The sequence below is a fragment of the Anabrus simplex genome, chromosome 10, assembly GCF_040414725.1.
Source record: "Anabrus simplex isolate iqAnaSimp1 chromosome 10, ASM4041472v1, whole genome shotgun sequence".
Classification (NCBI taxonomy): Eukaryota; Metazoa; Arthropoda; class Insecta; order Orthoptera; family Tettigoniidae; genus Anabrus; species Anabrus simplex.
In genome coordinates, this window is record NC_090274.1 from 70446162 (window position 1) to 70473078 (window position 26917).

The window sequence follows — 26917 nt, forward strand, 5'->3', positions numbered from 1 at the left end:
ATACAAAGTTTATTACAGGAATTTGGTTGTTCCAGAGCAGAGCAGGTTCCTGACTTCAAGGTACAAAGGAGCTCCCTTCTGAATCCTATTGGTGATTTCCTCTGAGCAATGGCCAACTCAGGTTACAATGCTGCCAAGGTACTGGAACTGATCAACTTAATCTACCTTCTTTCCATCTAGTGTCCCTTTCCATAGAGATACTTAACAGAACTGTATATATGTCCAATACTTGTACAGTTTCTCTATGGGCTCAGGTATGAAGCAAGATGAATTTTCGTAGCGAGTTTTTACGACCAGATGCCGTTCCTGATGTCAACATCATCAGAGGAGCTAATGAGATGAAGTGAATGACATGATGTATGATAGTAGGAAGGAAGAGGGTGAAACACAGCACCAGCATATAGCCTACTCCTGTCGAAAAGCACCAAGGGGTCTCCTCAAGGCTTAACGTCTCCATCTCCATCCGACAGATGAATCGCCTTCAACAGTGTCATATGCCCTCGTTCTATATTGACACTGAATCCATGCTTTTGGCATGCAATCTAGTGATTAGAAATTGTTTATCACCTCTCTTCTACCCTGCTGGCCAACATTCTGATGAACAATGTTTTGACCAACGGGACTCAAACCAGCTAACCGTGTACCATACAGACTTCCCCTTAATGATCATGGCCACCAGGTGGGCTAGATACTTGATAGAACAATGTGCTTTTACAAAATGTTGACAAATTTGAATATATTTGTAGTACACAGATAAGAATAGCAACAAATGCAACATTGGGAACATCAGGAATTCAACCAGTAATTCATTAATTTCTAACAACCAAGTCAGAACCCTTCTTTGGGATAAAGTGAAACATACAAATGTTCAAACTTTCTACAAACTGATGTATACATTTCAGACACATGATCAGTCAAAATCAGACAACACACACATTTAAAATGAAGTTAGCACACCATGCTTCATAGAAGGAATGGCAATTGAATTAAATTAATTCAAAACGTGATGAAGAACAAATTTAGATCTTAACAAAACAGTTTTACATACATACATAATCATTATAGACTGTTATGCCTTTCAGCGTTCAGTCTGCAAGCCTCTCAGAATTTACTAAACGTCGCCACAATCCTCGATTTGCAACTAGTGTTGTGGCCTCATTTAGTTCTATACCTCTTATCTTTAAATCGTTAGAAACAGAGTCTAACCATCGTCGTCTTGGTCTCCCTCTACTTCTCTTACCCTCCATAACAGAGTCCATTATTCTCCTAGGTAACCTATCCTCCTCCATTCGCCTCACATGACCCCACCATCGAAGCCGGTTTATGCGTACAGCTTCATCCATCAAGTTCATTCCTAAATTAGATCTTATCTCCTCATTCCGAGTACCCTCCTGCCATTGTTCTCACCTGTTTGTACCAGCAATCATTCTTGCTACTTTCATGTCTGTTACTTCTAACTTATGAATAAGATATCCTGAGTCCACCCAGCTTTCGCTCCCGTAAAGCAAAGTTGGTCTGAAAACAGACCGATGTAAAGATAGTTTCGTCTGGGAGCTGACTTCCTTCTTACAGAATACTGCCGATCGCAACTGCGAGCTCACTGCATTAGCTTTACTACACCTTGATTCAATCTCACTTACTCTATTACCATCCTGGGAGAACACACAAACTAAATACTTGAAATTATCGACCTGTTCTAGCTTTGTATCACCAATCTGACATTCAATTCTGTTGAATTTCTTACCTACTGACATCAATTTAGTCTTCGAGAGGCTAATTTTCATACCATACTCATTGCACCTATTTTCAAGTTCCAAGCTATTAGATTGCAGGCTTTAGGCACAGTCTGCCATTAAGATCAAGTCGTCAGCATAGGCCAAACTGCTTACTACATTTTCACCTAACTGAATCCCTCCCTGTCATTTTATACCTTTCAGTAGATGATCCATGTAAACTACGAACAGCAAAGGTGAAAGATTACAGCCTTGTCTAACTCCTGTAAGTACCCTGAACCAAGAACTCATTCTACCATCAATTCTCACTGAAGCCGAATTGTCAACATAAATGCCTTTGATTGATTTTAATAATCTACCTTTAATTCCATAGTCCCCCAGTATGGCGAACATCTTTTCCCTCGGTACCCTGTCATATGCTTTCTCTAGATCTACGAAACATACACACAACTTCCTATTCCTCTCGTAGCATTTTTCAATTACCTGGCGCATACTGAAAATCTGATCTTGACAGCCTCTCTGTGGTCTGAAACCACACTGGTTTTCATCCAACTTCCTCTCAACGACTGATCGCACCCTCCCTTCCGAGATGCCAGTGAATACTTTGCCTGGTATACTAATCGATGAGATACCTTGATAGTTGTTGCAATCCTTCCTGTTCCCTTGCTTATAGATAGGTGCAATTACTGCTTTTGTCCAATCTGAAGGTACCTTACCAACACTCCACGCTAATTTGACTACTCTATGAAGCCATTTCATCCCTGCCTTCCCACTATACTTAACCATTTCAGGTCTAATTTCATCTATTCCTGCTGCCTTATGACAATGGAGTTTATTTACTATCCTTTCCACTTCCCCAAGCATAATTTCACTAACATCATTTTCCTCCTCCCCATGAGCTTGGCTGTTTGCAACACCACCAGGATGATTTCCTTTTACATTAAGAAGATGTTCAAAATATTCCCTCCACCTCTCCAGTGATTCCCTGGGATCTATTATGAGTTCACCTGAATTACTCAAAACACTGTTCATTTCCTTTTTCCCTCCCTTCCTAAGATTCTTTATTACTGTCCGGAAAGGTTTCCCCGCTGCTTGACCTAGCCTTTCCAGGTTATTACCAAAATCTTCCCATGACTTCTTTTTGGATTCAACAACTATTTGTTTCGCTCCGTTTCTTTCATCTACGTACAAATCCCTGTCTGCCTCGGACCTTGTTTGGAGCCATTTCTGATAAGCCTTCTTTTTGCGTTTACAGGCTGCTCTCACTTCATCATTCCACCAAGATGTTCGCCTTTTCCCATCTTTACACATAGTTGTTCCTAGGCATTCCCTTGCTGTTTCTACTACAGCATCCCTGTATGCTACCCATTCACTTTCTATAATCTGAAAAGGTTACTGTCTACTGTTCGAAACTTCTCACTAATCATATCCATGTACTTGTGTCTAATTTCCTCGTCCTGGAGATTTTCTACCCTTATTCGTTTGCAGACAGATTTCACTTTCTCTACCCTAGGCCTAGAGATACTTAGTTCACTACAGATCAGATAGTGGTCTGTATCATCGAAAAATCCGCAAAAAACTCGTACATTCCTAACAGATTTCCTGAATTCGAAGTCCGTTAAGATATAGTCTATTATGGATCTGGTGCCCCTAGCCTCCCATGTGTAGCGGTGAATAGCCTTATGCTTGAAGAATGTATTCGTAACAGCTAAACCCATACTAGCACAGAAGTCCAGCAAACGCTTCCCATTCCCATTAGCTTCCCTATCTTCCCCACATTTACCAATCACCCTTTCGTATCCTTTGGTTCTATTACCAACTCTCGCATTGAAATCGCTCATTAGCACTATTCTATCCTTGCTGTTCACCCTGACCACCATGTCACTCAATGCTTCATAAAACTTGTCAACTTCATCCTCATCTGCACCCTCACATGGTGAATACACGGACACAATTCTTGTCCTAATTCCTCCCACTGACAAATCTACCTACGCTCATTTACGTGCCTAACAGAAACTATGTTGCGTGCAATGGTATTCCTGATAAAGAGCCCTACCCCAGACTCTGCCCTTCCCTTTCTAACACCTGTCAAGTACACTTTATAATCTCCTATCTCTTCCTCATTATCTCCCCTTACCCGAATATCACTTACTCCTAGCACATCCAGATGCATCCTCTTTGCTCACTCAGCCAGTTCTACTTTCTTTCTTCCATAAGCCCCATTAATATTGACAGCTCCCCATCGAATTCCATTTAGTTCGCCAAGTTGTTTCCAAGGAGTCCCTCGCCTGTCAAATGGGAGTGGGACTCCATTACTCCCATAGGTCCGAGGCTTGCTTAAAGTGTTCTGAGCTCGGTTAATTCATGAAGCAGGATGCTGCCCTACTTGCACATAGTCCAAGTGAGGATCTCTCCTCTAACGGGTTATGGACCACCGGTGAATTGTATAGTCCTAGCCGCCTGAGCACAAGGAGGGCCACGACTCAGAATATGTCCGAGATGCCCACTCCCATTCCATAGCAACTGATATCCCGACTCTCAGGACCACTTACTAGGCCACTCAGCCGTTGCCCATGGTTCACGAACTAGGACGTGACTACAGTAACCCACAAACATGAACCATGAAACAGATTTATAATAATAAAATTTGAGATGGTGACAAAAGTTTTAAGGATAGGAGAGAAAAAAAATGAAATTAAATAAGTGTGTGAACAAGACTTTTGGTGCAGCAGAAGACCTACTAGAACACCCCAAAGGAAATGAGAGATAAAGGTGCTGCCCCGCCCCGCCCCGCGTGCACACACACATACACACACGTCTTGCTTGACAATTTGCATGCGCAAACACAAGTTGCAAGCAGGAGGGAACACAAAGACTGCCACAAACCACTCCATCTTTCTCCATAGCTTTGTTCACAAGCTTGCATGTAAACATATTGGACGATGGTATGCACGTAGCTCTTGCCATATTTTTTTTTCAAAAGAAATAAGAAAAGAAGAACAGAAGAAAATATTTTCTAGAAAGAAAAGGACAAAGGACTTGCTACTGAATGGAAAGTTTTCTTGCACACCAAGTTACTGAGTTAACTAAGGTTAGAACCAAGTGACTGGTATAATTACTAGCAGATGGATGAAGAAACATATTTAACTGTTCTTAATGAGATAACCCCTCGGATTGAAAAGTATGACACAGTGAAGAGAAAAGTAATTACACCACACAAAAGGGTGATAAAAGATGTACAGTTCTTTCTTGTTATTTCTTCTCAGGCCTAGAAATAATTATTCCAGAAACATGCAGAACCATCTACTAGGTCATCAGCTCGATAAACCCTGTGGCTGCGGGCAGTAGAAGACATCCACGGCATCCCCTGCGGCTAACAGGGGCTCTCGAATTGGAAAGGCAGGTGGGTTGGCGACCACAGGGCCTCTCACCGAGTCTCACATTGCTGCCACTTATCCTATCTGACCTCCCTTAGTTCACTTTAGTTATCTTTCACTCACAATGGTATTAGGTTTGCGAGATCTGGGGAGTCTTTCGTTTTCATGCCATTCCCTTTCTTTCGCAGATACCTTCATTTTCGAGGTGTCTGACCTCTTCCATTTTTTATAATGTTTGTTTAAAGGGCCTAACTTCAAGGTCATCAGCCCGTAATAGAACAAGATGAGACAAAATGCAATGACAATTACAATTTTAATTTAATCCACTGACTAGAATTCAAAAGGTCGACAATGAACAATGATTATGAACTTAAAACAATCAGTGGATCCGACCTGCAATGCCCCACCTTCCCATTAAATAACTTAAAACAATTGTATAAACTGAACAAGGGACTGCTTCTAAAGCAAAATTCTAAATCAATGCTGCTTGTTGTCCAAAGGGGTCCCCAATCCAGGACACCGGCCCCTCATAATGGTACTAATCACTGATAAAGTAGAACCATGGTGTTTCTCATTCAGTGGCACTAATCACAGGTAATGTAGACCCATGGTGTTCCTCACATAGTGGTACTAATCATAGGTTACACAGACCCATGGTGTTCCTCACATAATGGTACTAATCACAGGCAATGTAATACAGGTAGTGCAGACCTATGGTATTCCTCACATAGTGGTACTAATCATAGGTAACGTAGACTCACGGTGTTCCTCACATAATGGTACTAATCACAGGTAATGCGGACCCATGGTGTTCCTCACATAATGGTACTAATCAAAGGTACTGTAAACCCATAGTGATCCACCCCCAGTGATACTAATCACAGCCATTATTCATCAAGTGATTTCAATTATCTTTGCTCCAATTATTTTGTCTTTTACTAATGGCTGACAATGTCCCAAGCTTTTATTAAGTGTATGTTATTTTGAAATAAACAAAATAACTTTTGTATTGTAAAGGTGAAACTTTGTCACAAAAAGCATTACAACGCTTATTCAACTAGCATGGTTGCAATCTCTCCTAGTTTCTCTGTCCTCACATGACTTTCAAAGTGTTGTTGACAAAGGAATAATTTTAACTTTCTCCTCCAGCATAAGCATCAAATGTTCAGAACACATTTTCACTGTATCACAAAGATATAGTATGCAAATGAATTAAGATGACCCTACAATTCACAGTTTCATTCCACTCGACATTAACAAATAGGTTGCCACCATAACACTGTAAATACCTATAACGCAAATTCCAAGATGGATGAAAGAATTAACAGCACACTATTTACAATCCAGCAGGGTCAGAAACGTTTAGTAATCTTCTGTAGCACAAAAGAGAACGAATACTATGGAATCTCCCGGGGTCCTTGAAGAAGGCAGTCACCGACGGTAGGGTTGATGGTTCGCAGAAGTCCGAGCATGCTCAGCGTTGCTTGCCATCATTATTACAAAACTGAAAATAGCATTTAGTAGCAGCTACAATTAAACTGTACCAGCAATGGTTCCAATTCTGCATTAGATAGTTTTCCATTTTAAGGCATTACTAGTGGATCAATGCTACTCCACATTCATTATAAATAGATCAGATAACTCGTCATAGTCATATTGTTTTGCCTGCCTTTTTCAATATTTTACGAACATTTAATACTAGTACCTAATAATTGATTCATTCGTAATGTAGTTTATAAGACTTCTTGCCATACAGTATTCACTGTACTTCGACTATTCCAGTGTATCTGGGTCTTAAAATTTACAAACAACTTGCCCGAGATAGTGTAACGCACAATTGGCCGCCATGATTGAATACTGGTTCAGGTAAGTAGACAGCCACTTTTTCAAGAGTTTGTCCCTGTGCTTTATTAATGGCAATATAGAAGGCTAGTTGACTTAATACCTTCCTGCCTGTGTGTATGTTGACTGCTTTCACTGAGCAGCATGTAAGTTACCGTATTAGGAATGTTCTGTCATCTGTTGAGTATATTAAGAAGCTGGGCAAGGTCAAAGAATCAAAGACTATCTAGCAGAGAATAGTATTCTTCCATGATCAGACGAAGTATATATACTCTCTGGCTTGACAGGCAGTAATCAAACATGGCTGCATGCAACGACATTACTAAGAATGAAAATCGCATATCAGAATATTAATGAAAGTGTTAGTCGCTTAGCAATCTGCTAAGTACAGAATGTATTGTGGGTTAGGATAAGCCTTCACCTGCAATTATTGGAGTGATCATTTAGTGATTTGATTTTGAGATTCCTCAAAGTTGGCTGAACTCGGAGACCTATCAATTTCTCATGATTCACCGCCACGTAATTCAGGAGAGAATACAAAAAAGAATGAAGAAAACCGGTCCAGCAGAACGGAAGGATTGGACATAGTTGCTTTTTGGTAAACTTTTATAATATATAGATTTAACAAAGGAAATTCTCCAGTTTCAAAATTTATTTTCTGTTTTTGCAAGTTTCCGGTATATAGGAGATCTGGTTTAGACAAGTTTTACTGTATTAATGGAGGTGGTTGCGGCTGTCTTAAGGGCGAGTGCAACTGGGCAACCATCCTCTCAACAAACGGAATGGTTCCGACACTTGGAAGAATGAAGCTATCGCTAAAAGCAAGGGAAGAGTCATAAAGCGCGTGAAAAATAAATAATCCCTAGGCCTCACAAAGCTAGTACCACTGGAGTTAGAAGAGAACAAGAGTTGACGACAAGAGGCCAGACAGGGAAGATTAAAGTGAGGAGCCTGGTAAGTGGAAGCAATGCCAGACTGACTCACCCAGAAGAACGTTCCCAAGTTGAGACCCCCCAAGTACCCCTCTTAGCTGCCTCTTACAACAGGCAGGGGACACTGTGGATGTTATTCTACAGGGCAATATAAATAGAGGAGGGGAGCATTTCAAAGTAGACAAAGCTAACTAGGCTGCAGGTAAACCCCCTAAAGAATTACTTTCAAAGTTTGGTTATTTTTTGAACATGCTTGTATTATTTAAAGTAAAACATGACTGAGATGTAGATAAAACAATCATAACAATTTAACTAAATATTATAATAGCAACAACTTACCACATGAAGGTTAAATACTGAATATTCAGAAATTGTTGGTCATTTAGTTCAAAAAGTTTTCCATCTTCATTTCAAATTAATTTCTTTCCTTCATTTCCATTTCAGAATTTTCAACTGAATCAATTCACAATTATTTATTTCCCTTTGAGTGAGAGTGACTGACTCATGTGGGAATATGGCAATATGAGAAAATACGCAAACATTATTCCTTCACATATTATGCCTACAGTACTCACCTGCTCTCTACATAGCACACGGCCATTTTCAGAACAAGGCTAGCCTTGACACAGAACTATTACTACATTTCCTACCATCAGTCGTTAGTATATGTGTTTTATATTTGTCTGTTATTGTTAAAAATATCACTACAAATGAAACACAGCTAACAGTGAAACACAACACAGAGAGGACTGAGCATACACCAATGGACAGATATGTGATGAGGGATATTCAATTTACACAAACATTTATATTCTGAACTCGAGGTAATAAGTCTAAAATAAATAGGTTCAACTTTTTTTCTTTTTATAAGTTGCTTTATGTCGCAATGGCAACGATGGGACAGGAAAGGGTTGGGAGTGGGAAGGAAGCAGCCATGGCCTTAATTAAGGTGTAGTCCCAGCATTTGTCTGGTGTAAAAATGGGAAACCACAGAAAACCATCTTCAGGGCTGTCGACAGTGGGGTTCAAACCTACTATCTCCAGGATGCAAGCTCACAACTGTGTGCCCCTAACTGCAAGGCCAGCTCACACGGTCCACAGAAACACACAATAGTCAATACATAGGTAAGTGCATCCAGCCGTAAAACCGGGCCTAATCCGCATCACTCGCCGAATCCAATGAATTGAGAAAAAAAGCTAAGAAGAAGCTGAATGTTCTATTAACCACATTTATAAGACGCTGAAAATTTTCTTTCCCAGGAGCTTTTAGATGAAAGTTAATCTCCCAACATGAGGCTGATGTATTCAAGCACCTTAAAATACCAACTGACTGAGCCTGTCACCTTAAGCTCAGAATGCATATTAACTACTATCTGAGCCTCTACGCCCAACTAAGATAATATCAATAAATGTACTCTTACTGTATATCCTACCAAACAACAAGAATGAGAATGATTTTCTCTTTACTTTTCTTGGCTTTTTCCCAGGCTTTAAGTCACATTTTATTCATAAAAATAAAATAAAAACACAACTCCGTTCTCACAAATCTGTCCATAGACATGCTCAATCCTGAACAACAAAGATAAACAGAAAAGCTACAATACAGAGTTGTGAATCTTACCGAGCCCCATAGTGTGTCTTGCTACAAAAAGGAATTGTATTTTATTATTTATGTGTACAGACAATAAGTAGGCTTTCCCTTTACAAATACCGAAGGCAGCTTGTTACAAATGACCCAATAGTCACCCCAGCATCTTCTGACTTACCTATTGGTCACAACAAATATCAAACATATGCAGTAGCTTGTTTTATTTGCAAAAGGAAGCCAATGTTACAGCACTGCTTCATTTAATGCTATCAACCTCAGGTACGACTGACGCTGGTAATAAGAAGGTCAGTCCAATAATCTATATTATTACAGAAACTGTGAAAGTGTGGATAAGGATATGGAGTGGTTCCCACAGTCGAACAGTAGCAAGTCTATTTCTTACCAGGAAGCCCCAAGCTTAATTCCCAGTCAGGTCAGGGAATTTTACCTGGATCTGAGGGCCAAATCCAGAGGAAATTGGCCCATGTGACAACAACTGAGGGGCTTTCTGTCAGAGTGATAGTGGCCCTGCTCTAGCAAGCCAAGAATAATTACAAATAGCATTTGTCATGCTGACTATGCATCACCTACAGGCCTTAAGGTTGAGCAGCAGTCTCTTTGTAGGCCAAGGTCCATCATGGCTGTAGCAGCACAGGGTTTGGTTTGGTTTTAGAACTGGGATATGTGCCCTTGAAGGAAAGATTTTATTTCAGCACATGCCAGGTGCAAATGTGTTAAAAACTAAGAAATTACTCACAGACTGAATAATGTTATTGTTTTCTACCTCCCACTAACTACTCTTTGACAGTTTTCAGAGATGCCAAGGTGCCAGAATTTTGTCCTGCAGGAGTTCTTTTATGTGCCAGTAAATCTACCGAAACGAGGCCGACGTATTTGAGCACCTTCAAATACCACCGGAATGAGCCAGGATCGAACTTGGCAAGTTGGGGTTAGAAGGCCAGCGCCTCAACCGTCTGAGCCACTCACCCGGCTAAATAACTATTAAACATTTCAGTATTCTTCAAAATTAGCTGAATTCAGTCTGTTTTCCTCACTGGTACTTTGTTTTACAATCTGCTTCACGTTGCACCGACACATATAGATCTTACAAGATAGGGAAGGGCTAGGAGTGGGAAGGAAGTGACCGTGGCCTTAATTAAGGTACAGCCTGGTGTGAAAATAGGAAACCATGGAAAGCCATCTTCAGGGCTGCCATTATTGGAGTTCGAACCCACTACCTCCTGAACAGAAGCCGATAGCTATGTGACCCAAACCAAGAGGCCACTTTCTCAGTTTTCTCACTGGTATTAAGGCATCCTGTATCTGATATGATGACTTCATTCTTAGGGGTCTTGGTCAACACCCCTCTGTACTTAACACAGAAATTAAATATCTCAAACTGAGTTACTGTGTTGTCTGTTCTTGGCGAGTGTTTAAGTGGGGGACTAAAATTAGGAAGTTAACCAGCTGAAGTATAGGAAAATACCAAATCAGCCGCTGCTTGAATGGAATGCCACAGGAAGTCATTTGGGGAATAGTTGAAAATGGGATTTGATTTCATCTGCTTCAAAAATCCATGGTAATCCACTGCACTGTCTCTAATAAGTACAACAAGCACTAAAGTTGAACTGGGAAAGTTTTCCAGTTACAGGACTACAAAATATAGCCAGGCTTTTTCAAGTCATATGCAGAAGGATAGGAAGATGAAAAGAAACACACAATACGACAGACACAATGACAGGTCAGTGCACGAAGAGGGAGCAACAGAAAGAGGAGACGAGGACAATCTCCACATCTTCATACACTCCCATCCTCAAACATACAGAGTCTCTCTTATAAACCCAGACCACCCAGCGGCGTTCTTACTCTCCGAGACCTAAGCACATGTACAGGAAGGGTGCACATAGTTCTTGACCTCATAAGGAGCGTGTACGTGTTCGACCTAGCATCAATAGCCAGTCTTAATCTCAGCTGTTAACATAATGAGACGGTTATCATTGCAACACCATATTTTTGTAGGTAAAAGTTATTTTAAGTACGAGTCTGCTTGATGGGGACGCAATGCATTTGTTCAGCTATTTCCTGGTGAAATGGAATGCGTAGGATAAGGAGAAAGCTGGACAAAGACCAGAAAACTAATAATAATAATGCTATTTGCTTTATGTCCCAGAAACTACTTTTTCGGTCTTTGGAGATGCCGAGGTGCCAGAATTTAGTCCCGCAGGAGTTCTTTTACGTGCCAGTAAATCTACCGACACGAGGCTGACGTATTTGAGCACCTTCAAATACCACCGGACTGAGCCAGGATCGAACCTGCCAAGTTGGGGTCAGAAGGCCAGCGCCTCAACCGTCTGAGCCACTCAGCCTCGCACCCGAAAACTGAAGAGAAAGAAAGATGAATAAAATCACCGGGCGTATATGAAATTCCATGTGGTTGTGGTTGTTCATATGTTGGCATGACAAAAAGACTTGTTAGCACCAGGGTGAAAGAGCAAATGAGATCGGTAAAGAATGTCGCTCTTTCATCCTCCACGGAGAACGCTATAAGCCAGTCTGCCATAGCAAAACATTTCTACAGTACAGACCATGAAATCCTCTTTGACCAGGCAAGATCATTGCGCCTGTAAAAGACTTCTATGCTCGTCTTGTGAGGGAAGCCATAGAGATAGAGCTGCGCCCAAATAACATCAACAGGAAAGACGGCTTCAAGTTATCAAATACATGGAGACCTGTACTGCAGAAATACATGCATAACACCACCATGGCACAGCGGGACGCACTCAAACTGTCGACAGAGGGCGGTGCATCAGTAACTTCCCTCCCAACAACCACAGCACAGTGCCACGATCCTTGAGTCCAGTTAGTGGGGGTAGGCCGTGGATAGTACGGACATGACTTCCATGTTCCTTCAGATAATTTCTTTGCTTACTGTCGGAGGCAAGACTTCACATGCCCTGATGAAGGCCAATGCAATTTGGCTGAAAACTTGGCTTTATTATTAATAAATATATATATAGTGGCTTTAATCCAGTTGATTTATTTCTTTATGTTAATACAATGAGCCACGAAAACTTACATTCATTAATGTCCAATGTATATTAATTTCTGAAATGCTCGTAGTTTCATATATGATATGAACATTCAGGAATGATGAAGGACAACAAATAGATCAATTTGAGATAAGGGACCATATTCCAGAAACGATTGAGTCAAAAGTTAAGCAAAATTTGACTCATTTAAGTCTGTTTACTTGCACAAATTTCACAAGCTGCTCCATTTACAAGAAATGTTCGAAATGGCATCCCCAATGTAGGATGTTAAAAGGTTTGTTTTTTTCACCTATTCAATACATATAAGTTTTATAAATTAGGAATTTATTGTAGATTCCACTTGAGACATGTTTCGCCCTTCATTGAGGGCATCATCAGTCAAAATATCACCTCAAGGTAAAAAATCAGGTAACTGGTTAGTAGTAGACATGTACAAATTATTACATATTATTAACAACATATAAAAATTAAGTATGGGAAAAAAATTTTTTGCACAAAAGTGATGGTTGAACATGTAGGTTTAGATGAAAAGTCAGCACCAATGCCTAAAAATAACAAAGTAGAGTTCTGCATTGGTGCTCTGGAGAAACAGTTGACGCAATCATATGAAAATAAAAAGTTTGAAAAATATTTACAATAAAACAATTAAGGGAGAAAAGGTGGAGTGTTTGGCATCAATGTTAGTAACCAAAAATTGATGTCAAAGGTTGGTAACTATACAGTATTTACATAGTTCAATTGAACAGTTGAGATAAAGTTTTTTAAAAATATTTACATTTATCATTCAGCGTAAATGTTTGTAATAAAAACTAATGTTAATGATTGGTATCTATATAGTAATTACATTATCTAATTGAAAGTTGAGAATTTACAATTATATACATATTAACACAAGAGCAGCTGGTGCGCAAGGATAAAAAATTTTTTTTTAGTACCAAGTGCGTCCTGATGTTTTAGAGGTTGGAAGAAAGAATTAGCATTGACATTTCAGAAATATGTAGAGCAGATTATTTTAGTTAAAAATCACCGGGGGTAGGGGAAATTTTTTTTTTTTTTTTCCCATACTTAATTTTTATATGTTGTTAATAATATGTAATAATTTGTACATGTCTACTACTAACCAGTTACCTGATTTTTTACCTTGAGGTGATATTTTGACTGATGATGCCCTCAATGAAGGGCGAAACATGTCTCAAGTGGAATCTACAATAAATTCCTAATTTATAAAACTTATATGTATTGAATAGGTGAAAAAAACAAACCTTTTAACATCCTACATTCAGTATCTTCAATACGGATAACAATGATTTTTATCACTTGCAATGGCATCCCCATGCGTAATGCAGGCATAGCATTGTCGCACAAAGTTCTATTGTACCCATTAGAATAGTTTGTGTCGTTTGAAGAGTGTCGCAGGCAGTGAGTTCAAACCCAACTGAGGCCAGTGGCTTTTAAGGGTGTTTAAAGGTGACAACCCCATGTCGTTGGTTTCCGGCAAGTTAAAGAACTACTGCGGGATGGAATTCCAACCCCAGCGCCTGTAAAGAACAGATGGATGTCAAACAACTTGGATTATTAATAACTTTTGACTCAAATGTTTCCGGACTATGGTTTCTTATCTCAAATTGATCCATTTGCCGTCCTCCATCATCCCTGAAAGTTTGTAACATCATCATAGGATACACCCTGTATGTTAAACTGTTTACATGCTGATTTTTGAATTTTGGTTGCAAAATCACAAAAATTAGTCAAGCTCCCTCGAGCAGACCCGAGTGCAAGAGGGTTAAAGATGTTCAGCTCAACAGTCACCGTAGATGTATTGGTTTTGCACTGGAAATTGAAGGAAAATTCCTTCACCTTCATTGCAAGAACACAAAATGTATAATTGCTGTCATTTTGGATGGGCATTGTTTACACGCTTTAGAAAACTTCAAACACCTATATTTCTCAATAAGACATATATTGTAGTCTTGCATTAGCACAGCGATATACCGACTTGATTTGTCATTTGTTTGTTTCTTTCCATTACTTAACTGGGCCTTTTACTTTCCACAACTCAGTTTCTTGCTGCTGCCAGTAGTAAAAAGGAATGATTCTTTAACAATGATTCAGAATAATTTGAAACATAATTTCCAACCCAACTGATTAACTTGTTTGTGATCACAACCAGTGCCAGGTCTTAACTAGAGAAGATGCAGTGAATGTGCCAACAGGAACCTTATCACCCCATTTTTTAACAGCAATAGATATAAAAGGTTTCCTCCAAGAAAATACTTGACAGTGTAAAATTACAGGAACTTTTACAATAGAAGGTAATATTACATTGTCTGAATTATTTATCAATAGTGTATCAGCGTGAACCAGCATAGATCATAATGCATAGGTTAGATGACCAAAGATAGTAAACGTGAAATAAAATGAATGTACAGTAGAGTCTCGATAATCCGAGGTAATTTGGGGAAGGGGGGGGTACCTCAGGTTTGTAATAAATCTGACTACACACAGCAACACAGGGAAAATCATGAAACCTTTTAAAAAAATCAGCAACGATTCAAGATAAGGTCCTGTATGTCATTTCTTACAGTGTTATGGCATGGATTAAACAAGTCCTTAATTGACTTCTGTTTCTGAATGTTGCATCGTTTCTGTGCAGCAATGTCATGTCATCGCTCACAGAACAAGGTATCGGTGGGAGTTGCCTCTGGCTGTTGTTCTGCGTAGCATAGTGCCGCCTCCAACACAGTGTGACCCTCACAATGAGACATTTGGCGCCGTCTCTATTAAACTTCTTCCTCGCTATTTTTTGCTGGTTCATTCAACATTTCAATAATTGATGCGTCTGTAAGTTCATCCTGTTAATCACTCTTCATCCATTCCATCTTTACAATCGGGTATCTGTGAGATTAGATCTGACAAATTTGTTTATGTCATCATCATTGCTGTTATCAAGAGTTACTGTCAGCAGACACAGCACTTCCTAAAATCTTCTTCCATGATTTCGTGAGTGTCTCTGGCTTCACTTCATCTGATGATTCTGCTAACCAATACACTACGTTCCTCATGGTTACCTGTCTGAGGAAGTTTGTGATGTTTTCCTCGCGTTCTGTTGCTTCCAGGAGAGAATGCAGCAGGCAGTGTCGTTGATACTTTCTTTTAGACATTCCAAAATGCCCTGATCTATAGGTTGTGTCAAACTTATTACATTAGAGGACAAAAATAAAGTACGAATTCCACTCCAGCAATAAAACTACCGTACTTTAATAGGCAGACAGTTCTTTCTCAGAAACGTATTAGTTTCAGGCACTACAACAAACATGTGCATGATCTGTAATATTCCCTCACCTTCCGCCAAAATTTTCTTCCTGCGTGCTTCTAGCCTCACCTTTTTGCACTCGCCACTTCTACTTCCTCAGACCCGTACACCTCTACGTCTATGCGTCTTTCTTGCTTCTGCTATATTAGAGAACATTTGGTGTCTCTCTACTCTTGCCCCTTCTTCTCCTTCTTGCTAGGGGCTTTACGTCGCGCCGACACAGATAGGTCTTATGGCGACGATGGGATAGGAAAGACCTAGGAGTTGAAAGGAAGCGGCCGTGGCCTTCATTAAGGTACAGCCCCAGCATTTGCCTGGTGTGAAAATGGGAAACCACGGAAAACCATTTTCAGGGCTGCCGATAGTGGGATTCGAACCTACTATCTCCCGGATGCAACTCTTGCCCCTACCACTACAGCTATCTATGTCACTCTCGGCTCCCTATAAATTCTCTGCCCTCTCTTCACTCTTTGTCAGTGTGCAATGAGTGGGTTTGAGGGTGGAACCTACAAGAGCAGATCAAATATAAACGGGAATTATATTTTAAAATTTATTGCATCAGACAAAAAAAAATACACATATAGAGATCACTTTTCTGCATAGTGCCCTGCCTTGGATACACATTTTCTCCATCAGACTGGTAAGTTTTTTTATGCCATCCTTGTAGAAAGAAGAGAGACGTGTGCAGAGCTAGTTGTGCACAAACTCTTCTACACTTGCATCATCATCGAACCACTGTCTTCCTAGGTCCTGAGTGGTCTAAACAAACGGTAGTCACAGGGCGATAAATCTGGACTGTACAGAGGGTGTTCCAGAGGCGTCCAGAGAATTTCGTCCAGTTTATCCCAAGTTAAAGCGGCAGTATGCTGCTTTGCATTGTCACGGAGAAGAACGACGCTTCGGATCGATTGCCGGCGTCACTTGTTGCAATTTGCAGCTTTTGCTTCATCCAAAAGGCGACAGTAATAGGCTGCATTAATTGTCCTTTGTTCGTGAAGAAAATCCAGCAGTAAAATGACCGCAGAGTCCCAGAAAGAGGTTGCAAGCACCTTTCCAGCAGATGGGAATGTTTTGGTCTTGACCGGACCTGCTTCGTCTCTTCGCCGCCACTCCATGCTTGCATGCTTGCTTGCTTTGACTCTGGGGTGTAATGATGCACCCAAGTTTCATCACAAGTCACAAATCCTCTCCTTCCTCCTCGTAGCAACGCAGGAGTCTCTGACAAACTTCCTGGCATAAGTTTTTTGTTCCTGGTTGAGGAGACGAAGAACCCACCTGGCAGATAATTTTCTGAAATGAAGTTAATCTCGCATGATGGTTTGAGCACTTCCGTAAGTTATTCCTACAGCAAAAACAATTTGCAAAATTTTTATTCGCCGATCTTCACCAATAATGTCACGAATGGCAACAATGTCTGCAGTGATGCTTGTCTGCGGTCCCCTTTCTTGAGATTTATTTCCCACAGCTTCCCTTCCTGCCACAAATTTTTTAGCCCACTCATACACTCGAGTCTGCTAAAGTGTTTCTTTCCCAAACCGTGCGCAGAGCCATCTCAAAATTTTGGAAGGTTTGGTGCCCTCTTTTGCGAGAAATTTGATAATGATGCATTGCGCAACAGACGTGTGCACTTCTTGCTCACTCAGAGTACTGAAGCAGCCCAGCTCTCCACAGTCGTTCGCGCACACAAACCCCTTCTCCAGACACCCCCACCAACATCCTAGCAAAGCCCCGCCTCAAAATTATTCCTAACAGCAGCGGTACATTCAAATTCTCGTTTATATCTGATCTGCCTTCGTATGTTCATTTTGTCTTCATGACAATATTTTAATCTACAACGTCCTGCTGATGTCAATTCAATGAATCAGGAAGGAAGAGAGATCTCGATACTTTTGGGTAAGCTGGTTCTTCCAAATTTTCATTTTTATGAAGTTTTACTTTGACTATTATTCAACTATGTTCTTATACATGTCACCTGGTGTAGTAGATAGTCCTGGGGACTCTATCCATGGTGCATTTCAAATCGTACTTCTCTTTCATTTTATATCCCCGCCCCTCCCTTTTATCTAAACAACATGCTATGCAATCGCATAATTCAAGTACATCTCAATGGAAAATGAAATGAAATGGCGTATGGCTTTTAGTGCCGGGAGTGTCCAAGGACATGTTCGGCTTGCCAGGTGCAGCTCTTTCAATTTGACACCCGTAGGCAATCTCAATGGAAACATACGCAAATCCTACAGATTAAATGATGGATTGCCACACGGTTCTGTTCTTGCTCCACTTCTCTTCAATCTCTACATGGCAGATCTTCCATCTACTGCACGCCGAAAGTTTATATATGCTGATGAAATAGCCCTAACGCATAGTCCGCAGACTTTGAGACCGCTGAAGCCATTCTCACATGAGATCTCCTAAAAATGGATAGATACTTCAACACCTGGCGATTAAAACCCAATGTAAACAAAACGGAAATTAGTACCTTTCATCTACACAACAAGAGAGCCCATTACATTCCACAAGTTCAATTCAGAGGCCAACAGCTAAAATACTGTGCTCATCCAAAATACTTGGGTATTATGCTGGATCACTCTTTGACGTATAAAGAACACCTCTGCAAAACAGCAGCAAAGGTTAAAACACATAACATCCTTCACAAACTCAGTGGCACTAGTCAGGGAGCAAATGCTCATGTCCTCCAAACAACAGCTCTTGCCCTAGTATACCCAGTTGCAGAATATTGCAGCCCTGTATGGATCAACAGCGCACACACAGGAAAAATTGATGTCCAGCTGAATGATACCATGAGGACAGTGTCTAGCATACTCAAATCCACACCACTTAAATGGCTACCAGTATTAACTAACATCCATCCCCCTCACTTTCGAAGGCTAACTGCTCTGAACAAGGAATGGTTAAAACTTACTGCAAATACACTCTTGCAGATTCATCAGGACTGCAATCCTCAGAAGCATGGAAGATTAAAATCTCGACATCCATCATGGCAACTAGGAAAGAGGTTGGTTGAATCACCGTACAACATGAATACTGCCTGGAGGGAAGAGTGGGCTGCTTCAAAACCTGACCAGCTAGGATTGATATCTGACCCCTGTGGGAAACTTGATGGGTTCAACTTGCCAAGAAGAATCTGGGCTACATTGACTGGTCTTGGAAGGTGCAACTTCTGGCTCCCTAAGTGAGGAAAAATTTCCAGCCCTCATTGCGACTGCGGTTACATGGCTCAGACAGTCCACCATGTTGTGATGATGTGCCCACTTCAGAGCTTTCAGGGAGGATACCACGAATTTCATGCAGCAAGTGAAGAGGCAGTGAATTGGCTAAATTCTCTGGACATTAAACTATAAGTTATTTTACCATCCATTGATCCTTTGTCCATTTATTGTTCTATCTGCTTTAAGTGTAAGCTGTTGTCATTTCCACGCTGCTGTACGGCTGTGAAACTTGGACACTATCGCCGTGATATCAAAAAACTTGAACGTTTCCACCAACAGAAAATGAGATTCATCTTGAATATACGTGACCAAAACAGCAGTTCTCAACAAACCGCAGCTGAATAGCATTGAGGCAACTATCATTGCTCATCAACTGAGATGGTTACGCCATGTTCACCACATGGGTGATACCAGGCTTGTCCGCCAAATTCTTTATGGTGAACTTTGCTCTGGCAGTAGACCTCATGGAGCCCCTCCTAAGAGTTTTAAGGACCAGCTGAAACACATCATGAAGACAACTGGTATAAATATACAGACATGGGAAGAATATGCTGTGAACCGTTCACTGTGGTGGAACACTACATCCACCACTGTCAACTTGTTTGAAAGAACGCCGCAGACATCAAGAAGCCAAGCGACAAGTAAGAAAACTCCACCAATTACAACCCCGCCCTCCTCCATCCATTCAGTGTCTGGCATACTGGGCGTATGTTTTATACCAGGATTGGTCTGTTTTAGTCATCGCAAACACATCCATGAACTGAGCTGAACTGGTCAATGTATGCAGAAGGAAGTTATATATATACTCTGATTGAGTTACAGCCGACGAGATTATATATATAGTTTCTCTGTACCCTCTATATGCCATATAAAATAAATAAATAAATCTACAACTTGTGTTCTGGACTGTCTGCCAGCTCGATGCAGTGACCGTACAGAAAGGTTGGAATATTCTGGAACACTGGTGTCAACTTTTTTGGGTCAATTTAGATTGACTGTGTTTTGGTGTCATGGCTACCCATAAACTGTATACCCGTTGATTTGTACATTCACTTCTATGTTTGCTTTTTAACATTTTAATATTCTGTGAGTATTTCTCTACTATTTATCTTTGTAAGTTTGAGGAAGGAAAGTTTTATTTCAAGTACTTACTGTAATTTGTACCATCAGTATGTAATTTTGCTCTCTCATCTCAGCTAACCTAGCCCATTTAATGTAATTTAGTTCTATTTGTGTCAGCTTTCAGTAATCATAGATGGTTTAGCTATAATATTTCTTTTTTGTTATATGAAAATTATATACCCTCCATCTGAGATTATTTTTAATTTGGCCAACTACTATTACGAGCAGATTTTAGTATGCTGCATAATTATTCTAGACATTTAAATTTGTGTTACTTTGGTGTCAAGCACTCTTGATATTAGTCAAATATATTTTGTAAAACATCTTTTCACTCTGTATGTCCACAGACTCCTCTTGGTCAAGGCCCTAGACATGCGTCTATATTTACTGTGAGGTATTCATCCTCCTTGTGGTAAAAGATTTATGACAGCCCTATGCCACAATTATTAACTAGTGTCTTCATCTTATTTATTTATGTTTATTACCTTAGAATATATCAGATCTCAGTAGAAGGGAGCCACAGTAATATGACATGGCGGGAATAAACAGGGAATTAAATTCTGTAGAAAAATCGTTTTAAATTTGTGAAAAGAAAAATTCAAATAACGCTCAGATTTGCGAGACTCCATTGTAATGCTTCCTGTATCACTTAAGAATTTAACTGGATCAAAGCAAACTATTTTCACCTCATGAGAGAAGCTCAGTAAAGTAACAAACTGGTTCTTACCTTGACCAGTTTCTAGAAGAGGCAGCAAGTAGAAAGTAAAACAAAGCTGTCAGTGAAGACAGAGGAGAACACAAACTAGACTTTATAAATAACTGATACAGCATAGATTTTGATCAACAAGCTAATATTTCATTCATCTTTTCAACCATACACTTCTTGTTGAAAAACTGGGTCATTTTTCCATTTAAGTTATGACAGTGATGGAAGATACTGCAATATGTAGGAATGTGGTTATAATGTTATCAATGCTCTCTCTCCAGCTCTGACAGTTCTTGGGTCAGTTGAAAACAATAATTACTGTCGACTACATAGACATGCATTCATACACCTATTTTCAAAACAAGTAATTGTGAAAATGAAAACCACAAGGACATTGAAAATAAATCTTGTCACACAAATCAAGAAAACAATACAGCCCATGGAACTTATAATAGCAGACTAGAATTCATCAAGAAATATTTTTTTAAACTGGTGATAATACTTGAATAATATGGCCATCTCAAACTAAAAATAATAAAAAGGTCTGAATAATTTTAATTCAGGCTTTACAAGTCCATGTCCCTGTTGTTCGTTAGTGTTGCTCCAAACTTTAAACATTAGTTCCATGCCATTGGCTAATACAGAATTTCATTCTGCTTGAGGATCTCTTTCAATCTCCACTTCTGCTGCTTATGTGAACCAGATTAAAGAATTCTTATGTCATCTGAACATCATCACTATTCTAAAATTTGAGAGAAACTGATCCCCAATTAGTCCTATAAGAATATGTTAGCCTCCACTACTGATTAAAGATATGATACTCACCACTCCATCACCTTTATCGTCAAAAGCTGACTTGGGGGGCTTCAGTCTTGTCAGCAATTTGTACGTCACCAAGTTCCGAGTAAAACTCCTACAAGATACAAGAAACCTTGTTAGTACTACTTTGAGATAGGAATATATCGTATTTTTCCAAATCCAAGACAACCCCCACTTTTTCCTTCATGAAGATTAAATCAGGCTTAAAATATGTTTTGTGAAATCATAATTTTATTTATATCAAATTTCAAATTTAATTTGAGAAAAAATAAACACACACAAGTATCATGTACATCCTACCTACTTCCTTAATCATTTTCATTAGAGGTATCTGATACCGCCTTTGAAAGTTCAGGGAATTCCTCTTCACAAACCCGCATTTTTTATCACATCTCGTGTTATGGCCATTCTGACCTTGCGGTTTTGTGCACATACCTCATAATTTCATGTTTGACTTCTTTAAAGAGTCCTTGTTGCGGGCTACTAAATGCTTTTCTTGTACAGTATGCATTTTTAGACTATCTTTGTCTTCACACCAACGCCGATCATTGGCTTTAGTTATGCCGTATTTTCTTGCAGCTGCACCATTATTCTTTATTTCCGCATGTTTAATAATCATTAACTTCAAAATTGGCATCATAATTTCAACGAGAACCCGTTGAAAATTTGCCGGCAACATCTGTTCCACGAGTCTCTACAGTACAACGATCCATCACAAAAACATTCTTGTTGTCTATAAATCTGTTTCTTTTACCAAGTGTCAGGTATAGCAGACGTGTTATAATAACTCTACTACTGAGCAGTCGTATCCTTTCTAAGAATTTGAAGGGTCACATCCTTGTTATTCCAATTTAAACAGGGCTCGGAAGTACATTATGAGTAATGTTTTGATGTCATTCTGCAAATTTGATAAACATTTTTGTAGAGGCTAGTTGAATGTCATTCTCTCTTCCCTATTTTCCGATAACCAGTGATGTAACAAGGAGGCACTGTACAACTGCCTGCCGCAGCCAGCGATGTATAGGTTTAATAAAGAGGTGGACGCTGAGAGTCAACGAGTTTTGTTCGCGTGTGTAGGGGGGGTGAAGGAAAGCAGTGTGGTTATCGTGGTAGCTGCCAGTAGTTTTCATTACTGTTAGGTCGGAATGCAAGACAAGCCTTGATTTTTCACATGAAATTCTGAGAAAATAATGTCATCTTGGATTCGGAGAACTACGATAATCACAACAGTCTTCGGTAGGGTCAAAGTCTCCCACAAAAATCTGTTCACTCAGGGACTCTATTGAGAGACATCAAAGGTTGATAAAGGAAATTAAAAAAAGAGCAATTTATTTCAAATGCTATGGGGGTAAGGCAAGGTTGTATGAATAGTAGAAGTATCAACCCTGAAGGATCAGTGGCTACCCAAGACACTGTGTGCCAAGATTGTGGGTCCAGAAGTGGATTATTCAGCATCAAAGAATTCATGTGATTTGAACTTTTCCTTTGGAAGACAATCATACTTGGTAACAAAAGATGAGTGGCTTTATAAAATGAATTAATCATGTAGATATCCCAACATTGTAAACATATTGCACATGTTACTGACATGTGAACACAGACAGTGCAAGATTAAAATTAGCTTCATGCGATGAGTTACAGAATGGCGGACTTTTGTTGAATAACACAAGTTGATCATAGCTGACGTTGTTGACAATACGGGCCTAAAAAGTGGAAAGGAAATATAAAGGAACGAATGAACAAGTGTAACATGAATTGTAAATTGTGTGTCCATCTGGTCACCCACCTCCTTGCCCATCCTGTGTCGTCCGATTCACATTGAATGTTGAAGCTAACTGAGCGCAGTACTAGAAGGTCCTTGAGAACTGACTTGGAGGGGAGGTTGTGGAGAGTTTGAAGTGGGAGGAGAGGTGTGGGGTTGTAATGCTTTGAATTGGCACCTCCTAATAAAGCATTTAATGAATATCTCTTCGATAAGTATATTAATTTCCTCCGATATTTCATTCAAATTATGTGCCTGGTTATATTTTTGATCAATATTTATAAAAATATTTTCAAAAATATTCTGCCATATTTAGATGCATTAACATGTTCCTTATATCTGATGGAATAATTGCGCCCTGTGTGTTCAATGTAACTTGCGGGACACTGCGGGCTCTTTAATTTATAATCTCCCGATTTCTGAAATTTATGATTGACCTTGTTGATAGTGTGCTGATTATAAAAAAGATGAGCATTATTGTTTGTTGTCTTGAGAGAAACTCTCATATTAAGTTTCTTAAAAACATTCATAATTTCACAGATTTTGCTATGACTGAAGGTTAAAAGGGCATAACTGTCTTCTTTCTTTTTAGTATCCTTAGTTAATGTCAAAAACAATTTCTTCTTGGCTTTGCTAATAATTTTGTCAACAAACTGCCTGTTGAACCAGTTTCTTTTTGCTCTTAAATAAATAGTATCCAATTAATTATTTCGATCCAAGCCTGACATAGGTATACTATAAGCCCTATGAATCGTACTATAAAAGGAGGCCCACTTACGTGCTTCCAGGTGCACGGAATCTTGTGTGATTATGCTCACTGTCTGAGTGGGTTTTCGATATATTTTATATCTAAGTTTATTAGAGTCATTAATGACTATAGTAACAAGAAAATTCAATGCCTTATTATTCTCCTTTCAAAAGAAAATTTAATCTGTGAATCCATATTATTTAATTCTTCCAATACCTCCTTCCTATTAGTAATGCTATGATCAATTTTATTGTAAACATATCATCCATGTATCTCAATAAAAATATTATCCTTTTGACATTGTTGATTTTAGTATTTGAGAAAATCCATATAAATTTCCGCCATGATCCCCGTTTACAAATCTGTTTACAAATCTTACCATTAAAGGTGAAATAATTGTTAGCGGTGACGAACTTCAAGTTAATGAAATCCTCTACCTCTTGCCTACTTGAATTACTATATTTGAGTAGATTATTCTTTAGTGGTGTTATGGTTTTTTGAAACCGGGATATTCGGGAATATGTTTATGACATCAAATGAATACATCTTCTGGTCCAATTGCATGTTTAAATCTTTGGTCCAATCACAAAATTCTTTGGAATTCTTAATAGACTTATTACTCTCAAATCCATAATGTTTTTCTTTTTTTAATTGTGTATAAATCTAGACGTCTTGTATGTAGTGCTATTTTTTAAACTGATGATAGGACTTATAGGTATATTCTCTTTATACACTTTCGGTAGTGCCCTCGCCATAGGGATACAAGGTTCATATTAATTAGTTTTTAAGACTCTCTTTTCATTGAGGATTAAAGAAGTTAGTTTCAGAAGTTGCTTTAAGTTGCTCTGGATAATACTAGTTGGGTCCTTTTTTAATAATTTTGAATGAATTCTCGGTAAAGAAGGCTTCAGTTGTATGTATGATTCTTTACTCATAATGACCGTAGCAATGGACAGGTACCATGCCCAGGGCGACTGAACTGCAGTAGTGAGTCAAGCTCTCATTCATCAGTATGCATAATGACGACGTGAGGAATACCACGAAGACAGAAATTCCAGCAAAAGCCTTCCCCCCATGAAGCTGATGGCCATTGTGGCTTACATTGTCAGAGGCGTGATTGCATATCACTTCATTCCACATAGCACAACAGTGACATCCGCGTACTACAGAACCTTCCTGCAGAGAGAGTTACGTCCATTAGGGACAAATGCCCAGATCTCTCAACAATGCCATCCTTCTCCATGACAACGCCAGACCACATGCAGCAGAGGCTGCATGGACGCATTTCAGATCTGGAGATGAGAAGTATTGAAACACCCACCATACTCGCAGGCAAGCCTCTTTCATTCGGTCTTATTAAGATACATTCTGTTAATATGACATCCTCCAGTGTCCTTCACCGACATGCAATGTCCATCTTCTTTTTTTTTTTTTTTTTTGGCTAGTGGCTTTATGTCGCACCAACACAGATAGGTCTTATGGCGACGAATGTCCATCTTTACGATGTCCATCCATCCAGTGGGTTCTTGGTCTTCCTGCCACATGTCTCTCCAAGTTAACATGAGCTGTCCTTGTTGGCTCCATCCTCATTACATGCCAGAACCACCTCAATCTGGACATGCGGACCTGATCTAACAATGTCGTCTCAATCCCAGCTTTCTTCCTAACCACATCATTCCTTAACTTGTCCAGTTTGTGGATCTCAGAAACTTCATCTCAGATGCCTGCAACCTTGAGGAGTCTTTCTTAGGGTGCAGGTTTCAATACCATAGGTTAAGATTAGTATGAAGTATCGATTGAACATCACCAGCTTTGATTTTGTTGGTAGCTGCGAAACATGAGACTGTAAAATTCACACTTGGTGAGGCAACTGGTATCCGACATCTCCCACATCAAGTTTATTATATGGTCAACCTTTTCAATACATTACATTCATAAGAATGCTTAAGATTGTAATGTATAAACCTTGCATTACATTACATTCTTATGAACTGAAAAGGTTGACCATATAATAAACTTGATTTGTTTTAACTTTATATATAAACATTCAATACGGACCAAACATGATATTTATTACATGTAATCTCTCACATCATCGGCAATGTGTTGTGGACACTCTAGGAGATCACTTTGAAGGCTTGCCGTAAAGGTTACTGTAATCTCTGAGAATAATTGTGTAGCACAAGGATTTCATTACAGACAGTTTCCTTGCTTTATAGATGCTACTCCTGGTAAACCTATTTGGCATTATTTATACATTCCACAGCACCTTATGCTCCTCACTTCTATCTGTATATATCCATCTGTCTGGTAGGTCCCACTTTTGTCAACAACAAAATAGTTGATATAAAGAAAGTCTAAAATCTCCACCTTATCAATACATTAGTTTATTTACTCTAAATTAGTAAATTGGTCAATACCGATTTCAATCCCTCGGGGATCATCTTCAGCTGACACAGAAAAAAGAATTTATAAAAACATCACATATGAAAGGTTACATTTGGTGACTATTTCAATTAAATCAAGTGTTGAAAGTTATGTCATTAAAGTACTAGTGGGTGCATCTTAGTTTTTTAAACGTGCTATTGTATGAGGTATATTGGCTCACTGTGTCTAAGCTTTTTGTACATATAATGGGTTCTGCACTTATTCACATCTGGTATTGATAATATAACATTCAATATGATTGATTCAT

At 39.3% G+C, this 26917-nt stretch overlaps 1 protein-coding gene across 3 annotated transcripts in view; it reads right to left on the minus strand.

The window, feature by feature from the left end:
- Positions 1-26917, minus strand: part of Pfk (ATP-dependent 6-phosphofructokinase) — a 194668-nt gene that overhangs the window by 87786 nt on the left and 79965 nt on the right. For all 3 annotated transcript variants that reach the window (XM_067154686.2, XM_068229476.1, XM_068229477.1), the window contains exon 9: positions 21719-21806. In XM_067154686.2, coding sequence (XP_067010787.2) covers positions 21719-21806 — 88 coding nt within the window. The remainder of the gene's footprint in view (positions 1-21718; positions 21807-26917) is intronic.